The 13,559-nt window shown below is 35.5% G+C and overlaps 1 protein-coding gene across 1 annotated transcript in view; it reads left to right on the top strand.

Annotated features, from left to right (window-relative positions):
- Positions 1-2,827: 2,827 nt before the first annotated feature.
- THSD7A (thrombospondin type 1 domain containing 7A) overlaps positions 2,828-13,559 on the top strand; it is a 596,458-nt gene continuing 585,726 nt past the window's right edge. The window contains exon 1 of the mRNA XM_053714101.1: positions 2,828-3,064. Coding sequence (XP_053570076.1) covers positions 2,923-3,064 — 142 coding nt within the window. The 5' untranslated portion in view covers positions 2,828-2,922. The remainder of the gene's footprint in view (positions 3,065-13,559) is intronic.

Here is a 13,559-nt window from a genome sequence, read left to right as displayed (position 1 = left end):
TAAAGTAAGTATCTAGTGCTATTGCTTCAAGCCAGCAGCGGTACATAAAAAGATAATTTTATTTTCAAATGTATTTGTCTTATGAGATCAGAAGTGTAGCTTAAATACTTGTTGTCTGAATCAATCAATTGACAATTAAATTGATGGATATAATTATTGAACAGTGTAAATTTGAATTTGTGAATCCTTTCCAGCCAAAAAAGTGTAAATCTGAGCTTTTGAACCATTTCCCACCTGCAGATAAGCCTTTCCCACCGTTAAAGAAATGGTTTTATGGCACAAACGAAGGAACTCATTTTTTGCTTCAATGTCATTCGTTCCTACGTTTATTTTTTAAAGGAGCTGTTCACTTTTCCTTCTTAAAGAATACAGCAAATCCCAATACACACGTCATTATTACACAGTGGTTTTGCTACCTATCTCTAGGAGCAGATTCTAGAGGTGCCCAGGCCAGATGGGGGCATTTGCTGCTTCTTGCACCCCCACGGACTGCCATGTGTGCAGCACATGTAAAGTAAATCAATCAGTGAGATATATTATATTGTTGAGCCTTTTGCTTTTGGTTGAAATTATATTATTTAAAGGGACATGAAACCCAATTTTTGTCTTTCATGATTCAGGTAGAGAATACAATAAAAAATCCAATTTATAACTATTATCATATTTACATAGTTCTCATGTTATTCTTTGTTGAAGAGATACATAGGTACATAGCGTGCACATGTCTAGAGCACTACACGACAGGAAATAGTGCTGCCGTTGTTCTGTTAAGGCACCAAACTTTTCAAAAGAGCGAACCATGTCACTTCCTGTGACGTTGCATCAGCTGTTGTACACATTTTGCCCCTAATGTGCATGCGTGCCAGCGTCATCAGATACCTGGCCGCATACGTCACTGTGAAACTATTTAGACTTGTGAAATTGAGAAGCCTTTCTATAGCGCATGCGTGCGATTTTCTATCACAAATTGGGGGGGGGGGGTTATGGAACGCTGTTTATTGGTCCCTGCATGACAAACAGCCACTCGGCTATCGCCACTGCTTGTGTTGGATGATCCATTTTGCAATGTCGTATTTTTATTCTTACATTTATATCGATTTTACACCATAATTCACATATTTGGCTGTTTGTCATGCAGGGACCTATACACAGCGTTCCATACCCCCCCCCCCCCCCCCATTTGTGATAGAAAATCCCACACATGCGCTATAGAAAGGATTCTCAATTTCACATGTCTAAATACTTTCACAGTATGCGTCCAGGTATGTGATGAGGCTGGCACGCATGCTCATTAGGTGCAAAATGTGTACAACAGCTGATGTAACGTCACAGGAAGTGACATGGTTCGCTCTATTGAAAAGTTTGGTCCCTTAACAGAACACCGTCTAATGCTCTTACTAATGTATACTATTGTTGCAAAACTGCTGACATATAGTGCTGAAGACACGTGCACACTCCTGAGCTTACCTTCCTGCTTTTCAACAAAGGATAACAAAAACGAAGAAAAATTATAATAGAAGTATATTGGAAAGTTGTTTAAAATGTTATGTTCTATCTGAATCATGAAAGAAAATGTGGGTTTTATTCCCCTTTAATGGTAAAACTTAGTGAATGAGAGAGTAGGAGACAAGAAAGACGATCAGAAAAAGGCTCTCAACGTGCCTCTTCTGGATGTTTAAAGGGGCATAGAAGTAAATATTAAACAAATAGCATAACATATTAACATACTTTTTAATTTACTTCGATTATCAAATTGACTTTGCTCTCCTGGTATAATTTTTGGAATAGCATATCTATATAGTATCAGGCACAGAAATGCACTGTTGGCAGATAGCTGGTAATTGGTGGCTACAAATTTACACCTCTTGTACTTGGATCACCATTTGTGTTTAGCTAATTCCCAATAGTGCAGTGCTGCTTTTGAGCTGATTTAAATTATGTGTTTAACCCATTTGTTAGGGTTAAACACATAGCTATATGCAATCAACAGTGCAATAATATAATATTTTAACACATTAGAGTGTTTTCTGTTTGCACTTTTATATTCCTTTAATACAATTAGATCTGATCAGAACACATTTTAGATTGTGTGCCCCCTCTGCTACATTGTACTTACATGCAGTTTTAAGGTTACAGATATTTGGACACACTTTATTTATGAGGGGTTAAAAAGGATGTACTTTTTGTTTGTCGTTATTTTTCCTTTATTTAGTGAGTCTATACATTGAATATGATTCACATCATTTAGTGGGGGGTTTTTAAATACGGTATGTTGCATCATGTATTAATAATAGATATTTGAGAACAATATTTGCTTAGCTTTATTTTTAAAATAAACACAGTTTTTTTTTCCTGATAGAAAATATATAGAATTACATCAAATAGGTTAATAATACTTAAATTAATAATATTGAACCGACAAAGCTCTTCTTTTCTTCCAGTGCATTGTTTTAGATGAAAGGCATCTGGGGTCTTGTAATTACATTGAGCTCTGTGGTGTGTGTGCGTTTTCCCCTTTCTCTCTCTCTCTTAGAATTTCCCTTTTTTTTTCTCTTCTTTTCTCCAGCTGGTGTAATTTATTGCTGTTACCTCCCAGACCAAGATAACCTGCTCAGTCAGCTGGAGCCCCCTGCGGACAGCTGTCTCTCTTTTAGCTGATGGAAAACTGCCACTAGCCAGTGAATGGGAAGAGTGGCGCAGCATCCACAATACATGCAGAGGCAGCATCAGCAGAAGCAGCAGCCCTGGGCTCTATTGTTCCTTGGTGTCAAATGGTTTTTGCTTCTCAACTGGCATGCACAATAGCAGCGAACAGGCTTCTGTTCTCTATTACTTAAAACAGGAAAACTAAGAGGAAAACACACTTTGAAGTGGGCTATTCATTGTGTTCATGCTGTAACAACATAACTGCCTTTCGAGGGCATGGAGCTGTCAGAGAGATGCACAGTTTTTACTGCGATCCCTGCTCCTTGCTTTGGAGTATTTGTGGTTCTTGTTGTTGGGATCTGGGGAGCTGAAGCACAGAGTGAACCTGACACTAAAACTATATATGTATGGAAGACTGGTAAGTCAAATGAGCTGTTTGCATTATGGATTGTGTAGCTATTGTAATATTATGGATTTTGCAAGCCCTATTGTCTTTTGTAGTAAACATAGCCTGTTAAATAATCGGTGTGTTTGTTACCACCTGGCATAATGATATGCAGAGTTATATTATTAATATGTTATAACTGCATAGGAAGAGAACAAGAGAGACTGTGCTTATTTGTGTTTAGATTTCCCAGCTATACAACACGTGATGGCTAAAGACGGATTAAGGTGCAGCCCAAATGATGCCAGGTCACATAACCAAGGACTCAGCTTGGGATGAATTTGCTGTAATTGAGCTGTGTTCCACTAGTCCACTACGTTTTTATTGAATGTATTTTTGTGGGGAGCAGAGCATCTTCACAGATAATAAATGATACAGTATTCAGAAACTTAGCAGCTGACTTGATTTGTTAGTGTAGACGACAGTGACAAATCTGCATCAGTAGTGACATGCATTAGAAAATGAGGTTGTTCAAGAGCATCATTTTACAGCATGACAAGGATAGCTGAAGCATGGCCCGTTTATTCTCATATACTTCCATTATGTCTTGAGGAGTTTATAAACCTTTGGATTATCAGTCCCAGACTCATTATGGACTAAAGAAAAAATAAATATAAATATATATATATATATATATATATATATAATATATATATATATATATATATATATATATATATATATATATATATATATATATATATATATATATTCACTGTTAATCTGTAACTGGTTATAATTTGTGACAGTTATCAGTGATTTAATATTTTTACTATAATTTCCAGGTCACAAATCAATTTCTGAATGTTCTTTTACATTACATCACAGTATCACTGCTTTCAGCTTAGCTGATCTTCAAATCAAATTGTTGATTTCATTTGCAAATGGCTTCTCGTTCCTAAATTGGATAAGAGACAAAATAACACAGGGTTTTCCTAGATATCAACTTCCTCTGGCTGTATGCCATGAAGACAGATCAATTTACAATTACACAGATACCCTGAATTTTTTAAGAGCTTGCTGCATTTATCCGGAAGCTCAATGAACAGATTAAAGGAAAATTAATTTAAACCAAAGAAGCCATGCTGTCCCAGTAATGCCAAAAATAAAATAGTAAGAGATGGGAATTACTCTCCTTTGTGCCAACATCTTCTGGAGGGGTAGCAGGGCAAAGCCTGAGTTTAAGGATATTATGCATATATAGAATGCGTATTCTCAATATGATCATATGTGTGTTTAAAAGAAAATGCAAACCTATAAATAAAAAAGACTATATGGAATTAGAAATATATGGAACAATAACTACAAACCTGTTATTCTTACATTCTTCAGTGTTTTTACAGGTCAAGACTAAAGCAAATATATGTAAACTCAGAAGTGTTTTTCTTCATGTTCACTTGCAAAGTTATATTACAATTACTATTAGCATACGGTTCATGTCAATTCAAGACTATGGAATAAACAACTAAAGACCACATGTCTTCTGATATATTCTGCATAGGTTGTTGTTGAAAGATTATATATATATATATATATATATATATATATATATATATATATATATATATATAAAACTGACTGCTAGGCTTATCTAAATTGGGTTAGCTTTCAATCTTACTGATAGCACAGCTTATCACTATAATGGCAAGCACTCATTCTTTGATTCGTCTTTTCTCTGTTGCCTGAAGGTACTATTCCAATTCTATATACAACAAATGACAATCTGATTCTGAAATTGATACATGAATTAAGTAATAGCAACAGCTATGATCCCATAATACAGTCAGTATATATAGAGGCACTATATGTACAAGACAAAAACATTGGTTACAATTCTAATTGCCCAGTCAGTTTTCCATGTCTTGATGTAATATAATTGGTGTTTTCTCAATACTGCAACTCTTTGAGTCCTTTTATTTACTCTCATTTGCCAGTGGGTTGCCGCTACTGCATTAACATTTATTTTCTCCACTTTTCAGCTTAAATCTAATCAGCCTACTTTACAGGAAAGAGAGTACTTGCTTACAATGGTTCATTATATTCCCACATCCCAAATCTGATTGACCTTTGCAAGTACTTGGCTATTGATTTGCTTTAGTGGGTATAGTTAATTTGCATTGGATTGCCTTCTAACTATTTTTGCTTTAGTTGACATTGTCAACATTCGAATTTCGTAATATTTTTTTAAAACTGCCATATGCATGGAAAGAAATATATATGAAATATGTGTTTATGAAATACAGTAGAATTTTGTTGCATTGAATTATAAAATGTAGTCTCTCATATATATATATATATATATATGTATACATACGAACCATGCTCAAAATGTTCTGTTTCAAGTAAAATGCATATTGCCTATATGCACAAGAGCAGGGTGAAGGTACAAATTTGAATGCAAGTTTAAAGCTAAACTTTATATTGGAAACTAAACTGTTCTATCACGTTATGGTAATTGTAGCATACAATCTGACTTTTAATATTGCTTGTACAAATATTGTCTTCTTCATATCCCAATTTCAGTGCTCACTATTCCTTAAGTTTCCAGTATTACATGGCACAATATTGCCTATAAATTATACCCCTGGTGCAGGTTAAAATACCTTTCTGACCCTAGCATTACAGCGACATCTTTCCCTTTAGCAGGCCAGCCCTTTTGGGTAGGGCGATCTGGGCATAGGGTTGCCACCTCAGTCATGTTTTCCTGGACACTTATGAGTTACACATGCTGAAGGGTGTGCAGAGAGGAACATGTATTGTGTTTCTGGACAGCACTATTCATATTACACCCTGCACACCCTGCAGCATGTGTAACTTATAAGTGTTCTGTATTTTAAGGGATGGGTGGCAACCCTATCTGGGCACCAGCCCTGGGGTGTGAGGGTATGAGAAGGAGCAATATACATCCTGTATTTAGTTATGAAGAAGTGTTTATGGCATCAGGAGGTGTTATATAAAGCGTAATTCTTTATATAGGAAATGGGTAGGCCATATTGGGGGAGAGGAATAAGGAGGCTGGGCTGAGGGGCCCAATACACTTGTCTTACACAGGGCCCCGCAATTGCTAAGTGGCCCTAACCCTTAGTGGTTTGCCTCAGGGCAAAATGTTCAAGTGAGTCATGGGGTTAAATCCCTGCCACAAGTATTATTACACAGCAGTGATAAACCTCTCAGTTGGTTAGACGTCTATGGGTTAGGCAAGAAATAAATTGCAGGTGTGTGTGTTTTTAGCTAGTAACAGGTTAAATCTGCTGTTAGTAGGGTTGCCACCTCAGCTATGTTTTCCTGAACAGTTATGAGTTATACATGCTGTAGGGTGTTAAGGGAGGAACATGCACTGTTCATGTTCCTCCCTGGACACCCTGCAGCATGTATAGCTTATAACTGTCTAGGAAAACATGGCTGTGGTGGCAACCCTAGCTTGGGAGTCTGCTATTCCGCAGTGGGTTTAAAGGGATACTTAACCAACATTTTTTCTTTTATGATTCATATAGAGCATGCAATTTCAAGCAACTTTCTAATTTACTGCAATTATCAATTTTTCTGTTCTCATTCTATCTTGATTTGAAAAAGCAGGACTGTAAGTTTAAGAGCCGGCCCATTTTTTGTTTAGAACCTGGGTAGCCCTTGCTGATTGGTGGCTAAATGTAGCAAACCAATCAGCAAGCTCTTTTTCATGAGCTGAACCAAAAATGGGCTGGGTTTTAACCTTACATCACTGCTTTTTCAAATAAAGATATACATTTTTCTTCATTCTTTTGCTAATATGAGTAAATTAGAAAGTTGCTTAGTATTACATGCTCTATCTGAATCATTAAAGAAAACAATTGGGTTTAGTATCCCTTTAACCCATTGATTGGCCTTGTGTGTTTTGGCCAATTTAAATTTAAAAAAAATAAAGAATTAAATCACAGCAGAATATGCTTATGGAAATTATGTGAGGAAAGAGAAGAAATAGGGCAGATAGAGATGAAATTAGAAAATAGAAATATAGCCATAACTACCACCTGTGCGAAAGGTGAAGTGTTTGCTATTTTCCCATGTGTAGGAAGCTGAGGGCCTCAGATCAAGGCCTAAAATCCTTGCACCTTGGAACTATTGAGTAGCTGCAGCAGTGTTTTATGGACCAGTATGTGTCACACTCACAAGTTGTGTGGTGGCATGAGGAGACCATGTTGGATTCCTGTGGCAGATGTTACTACTACTGGTAGCTAGGCTTACATAATGAACCCATTACTTTCTTGCACAATGTTTTAGTTATTTTGTTTTGTTGCAGATTTTTTAGGGCAGTGTCTGTCTGCCTTTTTGTAGCAAGTACCCCTACCGGCTTACATTGTTGCTTTAAGTACTCCAATAGCAATAGATAAATATTATTAAAGTGAAGGTAAAGTTTTGTTAAGCAGCAATGGTATTTAGGATCCTTTTAATAACTCCAATCCAGTCGCTAGGTTTGTTTTTTTACAAATATTTAGTTATTTAGGTATTTTTCTAACAATAGTTTTGTTACCGTTCCGTGCAGATTCTCCTCCCACCCTCAAGTTCCGGGTTTATGATACTGTGACGTATAGAGCGGTCCCACCCGCTCTATACGTGTCTACTACGCTCGTGCACATCGAGCATGGAATAACAGCGCATGCGCATCATTTGTTCTCAGCGATCTTTGCGCATGCGTTAATCCCGGTTGTCGCTCTCTACTGCGCATGCGAAAATACTTAGCAAGTTCCTCGGCAGCTCCTACTATGACTACTACTTAAAGTTTATACTGCGCATGCGCGAAATGAGGACGCGCGCGGATGGAAAATGAGAAGTAGAAAATGTTACGCATGCGCATATAGACCCATCTGTTGATGACGAAATTTGACGGCCGCCTAACGGCCAGAGAATCAATTGGATGGCTCAACCACGTGATAGTTCTTTATAAAAAAAAAAAACATTGAACGGGTTGATTTTCGGAAAGCCGATTACATGACAATAAAATAAGATATCTCAGGTAATATATATTTTGGGGAATATTGATGAATGAAACTTATATTTATTTGCCTTGATATCTATAATTGTTTATAATAGAGTGTTTGACTTTACCTTCACTTTAAGTTATAAAAGAAGAGGCAGTTGTACATATCCCACAATGGAAATATAACAGCAACAAATAACAATGAAAGTAAGAGAAAACACACACACAACACATCATTAATATTGTGCCTCTTACAGTAGAAAAAAGAAACATATAATGAGGGAAGTCATATCTATGTTACCACATTACTGCATTTTACTACATTATTTATGCAGCTTATTTTATTGGGGCATAGTTAGGTATAACACACTTTCCCTGTGACACACTTTATATCAGTGATTCTCAAGTTATAAAGAAACATAAAACCCAATATTATTCTTTCACAATAGAGCTTACAATTTTCCAATTTACTTCTATTATCAAATTTGCTTCATTCTTTTGGTATCCATTGTTGAAGGAGCAGCAGTGCACTACAGGGAGATAGCAAATCACATCCGGTAAACTAATTACATGAGGAATATATTTGCAGACACCAATCAGCAGCTAGCTCCCCTTGTGGATTGCTACTCTTGAGCCTACTTAGGAATACATTACAACAATATATTACGCACCACTAGTGTGTGTGAAACATGTCAAACATTCCTATTTGTTCTCCTCTATGTTTTTATATTTATTTATTTTTTTTTCATTCCATACTTTTGAGCACTATTCATTTATGTTGCATGGTAATACATTTCAACAAAGGATACCAAGAAACTGAAGTAAATTACATAACAGAAGGAAATTGGAAAGTTGTTTAAAGTTGCATGCTCTATCTCAATCTGAAATGAAAATTTGGGAGGTTTATATCCCTTTAAAAGTCACTAACAGGCTAGATTCTAAGAATTGTCCTACCTGAGTACGTTTTGGAATGCTGAGAACTTTGGATTTGGTAGCATATTTGGCTGAAATGTAATAAACTAGTTTGGGCTGGTAATCGCTACAAAACTGGATTTATTTTTTTAGATATTAAGATTAAAAAGGTATTTTTCAAAGTGACCTTACATAATGATAAAAAAAAACTTTATCACTCCTGCAGCCAAAACAACTCTGTAGTTTTACCTGGAACTGGCGAAGAGAGATCTAGGTGGCTTTTACTTGCCTTTGAATAAAGCAAATTAAAATGAGTGGGATTTTCAGAGTTTTTCTCATAGAGCACAGTAATGTTGTTAATTAGCTTTAAACTAGAAGATAAAGAAATCTGAGAATTATCTGTAGGGTTCAATTGATGTTATAGCTAGTTTTTGCACAAATACATCTCTAGGTAAGAGACATATTTTTTTCTAGACCTTATATTGTAAGGTATGTGTCTCTCCTTCACAAGCAGAACCCTGCATAGCGAGATAATAAGCTCTGAAACTAAAACATTTTGACTTTCTAAAATTCTTTGAGGGACCTCACAGTACTGACCGTACTTCCTAGATAATCTAGCCAGAGCAAACAGATTTAGATCATCAGGCCCACAGAGATCAAGTGGTATCCAAATGGGCATCAAGGAAGGTACATGTCAATAAGGTATGCAAGAAATTGTAAGCTGGTACATATCAAAAGATGGTTGAGATGTGAGTCTTCATATATCATATTTATACAAGTATATTTATTATTGTTAAGCAATCTTTGTATGAACCTCACATTTTCTCAGTATACAATGCAAACAAAATAGTCAAACATTTATTGATGTTTATGGATCTGTGTTAAAAAGCAGGAATTTTATACCCAAACTCACCCATAGTGTGCACAGAAATTGAGCCCAAATTGATCTAAATATGCTCCTTATTTGAACAACATAGAAAAGAAAAATGCAACAACCTAAACAAAGTCTTGAGCAGTGGTGTGAGGGAATCTGTCCATTTACTCCATAAAATCAAAAGAAAAATAAGTGTACCCCCATATTTGTAATAGTAAAACTATCATTTTTATAGAACCCTTAATCTGGACTAGCAGGTATGTAATCAGGATCCCTGAGCAGTAGACATAGTGTCCCAGGGATACAAACTAGAGTTCAAGAATTTTCCTCCCAGAGGCAGGTTTCTGCTTTCAAGATTATCTGTAGACCAGACAAAAGGAGAGGCGTTCTTACACTGTGTACGGGACCTCTCCGACCTGGGAGTGATAGTTCCTGTTCCGATGCAGGAACGGGGTCTGGCGTTTTTATTCCAATATGTTCGTGGTTCCCAAAAAGGAGGTGAACCTACAGACCAATTTTAGACCTCAAGAGTCTAAACAAATTCCTCAAAGTACTGTTTTGTCTTGTTTCATATACAGTATATATCTATATATATATATATATATATATATATATATATATATATATATATATATATATATATATATATATATATATATATATATATAAGATTTATTCTTGTGGTTTGCTGAGCTGTTTTCATAAATGTGTTAACACAGTTTGCAAAGAGGTTTAATTGCAGCGCTTAGTGCGATTCTGAGTGTCCACTTTCTCAGGGGATAGTTTTCTGTGGACCAGTTCTGTTTTAGGTTAGGTGGTTGTCTGAGTGTCAGGATTGGGGGTTGTGGAAAGATTGTTTTTTTTTTTTTTTATTTTAATATTTTTATTGAGGTTCAAGGCAAGGCATACATGAAACAAAAAAACAAGCATAATAACACATAAGCTTCATATGGTACAAGTCCATAAATACATAGTATATTTCAAAATGACATTTTAGAAATATAGTATACAGATAGAATGCCTAATATTCTTAAGTGCCTCCCAAATGATACAAGAAGCCGCTCTTGGACCTCATACATGTGCATATAAAAATATATGGAAGAATATTGCTAACAATGGAAACCACTTTTGGATCTTCAGACAAGAACCTCATTTTTTTATTTTACTATGCTAGAATTGGTTATATGATAAATGCTACCATCTTTATGTTTCAAAGGTAGAAAGTAAAGGAAGATTGTAGGGGAACATGTTGAACTTTATAGACTAGTAATACGACTACCAACATAATTTTACAAGCCCCAATTATCCATCAATGAAGTTTTCTTCGCCTCAAATAATAAAGGGATGTAAACAGGTGATCCCCCCCATATACACAAACGAAGGGTAACAGCTCATGAAAATAAGATGAGTCGCATCTTGGTAATAGAGAGACATATAACTCAAAATATAACTGAATATTACTTGAGGAGTTAAGAGATAATTAAAGGGCTACTATAGAGCAACTCGGTTAAGCTGAATATGAGTGCAAACTATTGTTGAGGTGATACAGTCCTCTAGTACGTTACCTACCTCTGTATATAGTAGTATGGCATTGGGTATACTAGGGACATAGCCTTAGAGATGTAATTTTCAACCACCCCCATAATGGAATTAGTATGGGCAGAGTGTCCTATCCCGCCTCGGCCGCCGGCAGGACAGCACCCCAAGCAATATACATAGTTAAGGAGGTCAATGTGGCCAGATTATATCCCAATGTCATATTGGAGAGTTAATGAATTCTAATAAAATTTTCTAGCAGCATGACAGGGAGATAAAAAAAAAAACCCCAAAAAAAACCCGTTGTATACATCTATACTAGTAACACATTAGCCTGGATGACATTTTCTTCTTCCCTCCTTGACTACGTAATAGACAAAAAACTAGCATTCACAAGATACAAATCAGGGTAACATTAATGATAGTGGACAAACTAAAATTCAGGGAGAAGAAAAATCTAAGTGTTTAGGTGGGGTATTGGGGGCAGAGTTTTAAAAAAAAAAATATTTAGAACCCTTGTTTTGTAGCCATTTTGTTTGATTGATTGGGACAGTTAGATGAGGTGTTTGTCACGGTCCTTGATATCTGAGCAAATTCTGTGATATCTGGTAGCCTGACTAGATTACAGATTTTTATTTTTTTAATGTGACTGGGGTGGGAGCTGTAGCTGTGGAGGTAGCTGCATCTATCTGTGTTTTAAGATATAATCTGTAAATTCCATTAAATTGGCCAGTATTGCTTCAGACCTGAGGAAGAGAGGAATCTCTCAAATGCTTGTCTACTTGTAAATATATACTTAGTCCAGTAAAAAAAAGTATTATTGCTCAATGCAATACTCTTGTTACTTTGGTGCCTAAATCACTGGACTGACACAGCTACTCAAATCAATGTGTGTGTATATATATATATATATATATATATATATATATATATATAAATATATAAATGTTTATGTGTATTTAGCCTACAATTATGTTTATTCTGAATATTTAATGTAATAACAAGATGTCGCTCTTTACTAATTATCTGAAAAGTGACAATTTTCCTGGATCTATGAGCTGTAGTGAATACACCATTTTGTCTCATTTGTATATCATTGAACAGCTATTAGTTTTGAGCGAACAACGAGGAGAGCTTAACAGTGGTTTAATTAAATAACATTTTTATAATTAAATAGCTTATGTTTTGCACTAAAGGGAGTTGTACCTTTTTATGTCCTCAGTAAAATTCACTAGTGATTTGTGCTATTAATAAAAGTCCCTCCACATTTTCTTTTGCTTGTGCTGTATGTTTTTGCAAGTGTTTGATGTAAGTGAATTATTCATGAGGTTTGTGATCTGTAGCAAATGTTTCAAGTTTGCCCCATTATGAATGTTTCACAGAATAACTGAAAAGTTCAGCATCTGGCAAACCATGAATAGTGTTAGCATTTCTATCTTTGAAAGTGATAAGACCCTGGAAAATTAGGCATTTTATCTGTTCTTAGCTAATATTGTGTTATTTTTGTTATTATTTTTCTTATAATAATATAATATCCCAGTTGTAAGTTTGCAACTGTTTTCACATATAATGTATTGTAATGTAATATAGACCTTATATGTTGATAACATAAATAAATAATAATAATTTCAAAAGTACTTCTCATGATAATGAGAAAACCCTGTACCATCCATACTAGGCTTGTCACCAGTATAGGCAAAAAGGAGCGTTTATTTTTTAAAACAAACTTTATATTAGTTACACATCCATGCACTGCTTCTGGGCTCCAGCAATAATATCTTTGTATGACTTGCAGGAAAATAATTTTTTTACATGTCTGGCAGAGAGAGTCTTAATTACTGCTTAATTGTGATATGGCAGCAAATATGTTATACACAAAGGGAGAGGCTGGACGGGGTATTATTATCATGGTCTAGGGCAGCACAAAACCTATATGTGGCACTGTACAGACTAGCTCTTCTGCCTTTGTTAACATCTCCTTTCTCTGTCTCTGTCTCTGATTCTAAGTATAAACAGATGTGCTTCCGAAGTACAGACTTGATTAACACAGAATTCTAATTGGTGCAGTTACAAAGACATAGGCATACTGTGTACCTCCAGTCATGTTTGTGTTCTGTACCTAATGTGCTATTCTTAATTAGTCATTTGCTTTTAATGTTTTAAATGAAAGATAGTTTCAATCCTGTATGGTT

The sequence above is a fragment of the Bombina bombina genome, chromosome 5, assembly GCF_027579735.1.
Source record: "Bombina bombina isolate aBomBom1 chromosome 5, aBomBom1.pri, whole genome shotgun sequence".
Classification (NCBI taxonomy): Eukaryota; Metazoa; Chordata; class Amphibia; order Anura; family Bombinatoridae; genus Bombina; species Bombina bombina.
The sequence above is the reverse complement of the archived record's forward strand: the minus strand, read 5'-3'. Positions and strand labels throughout refer to the sequence as shown.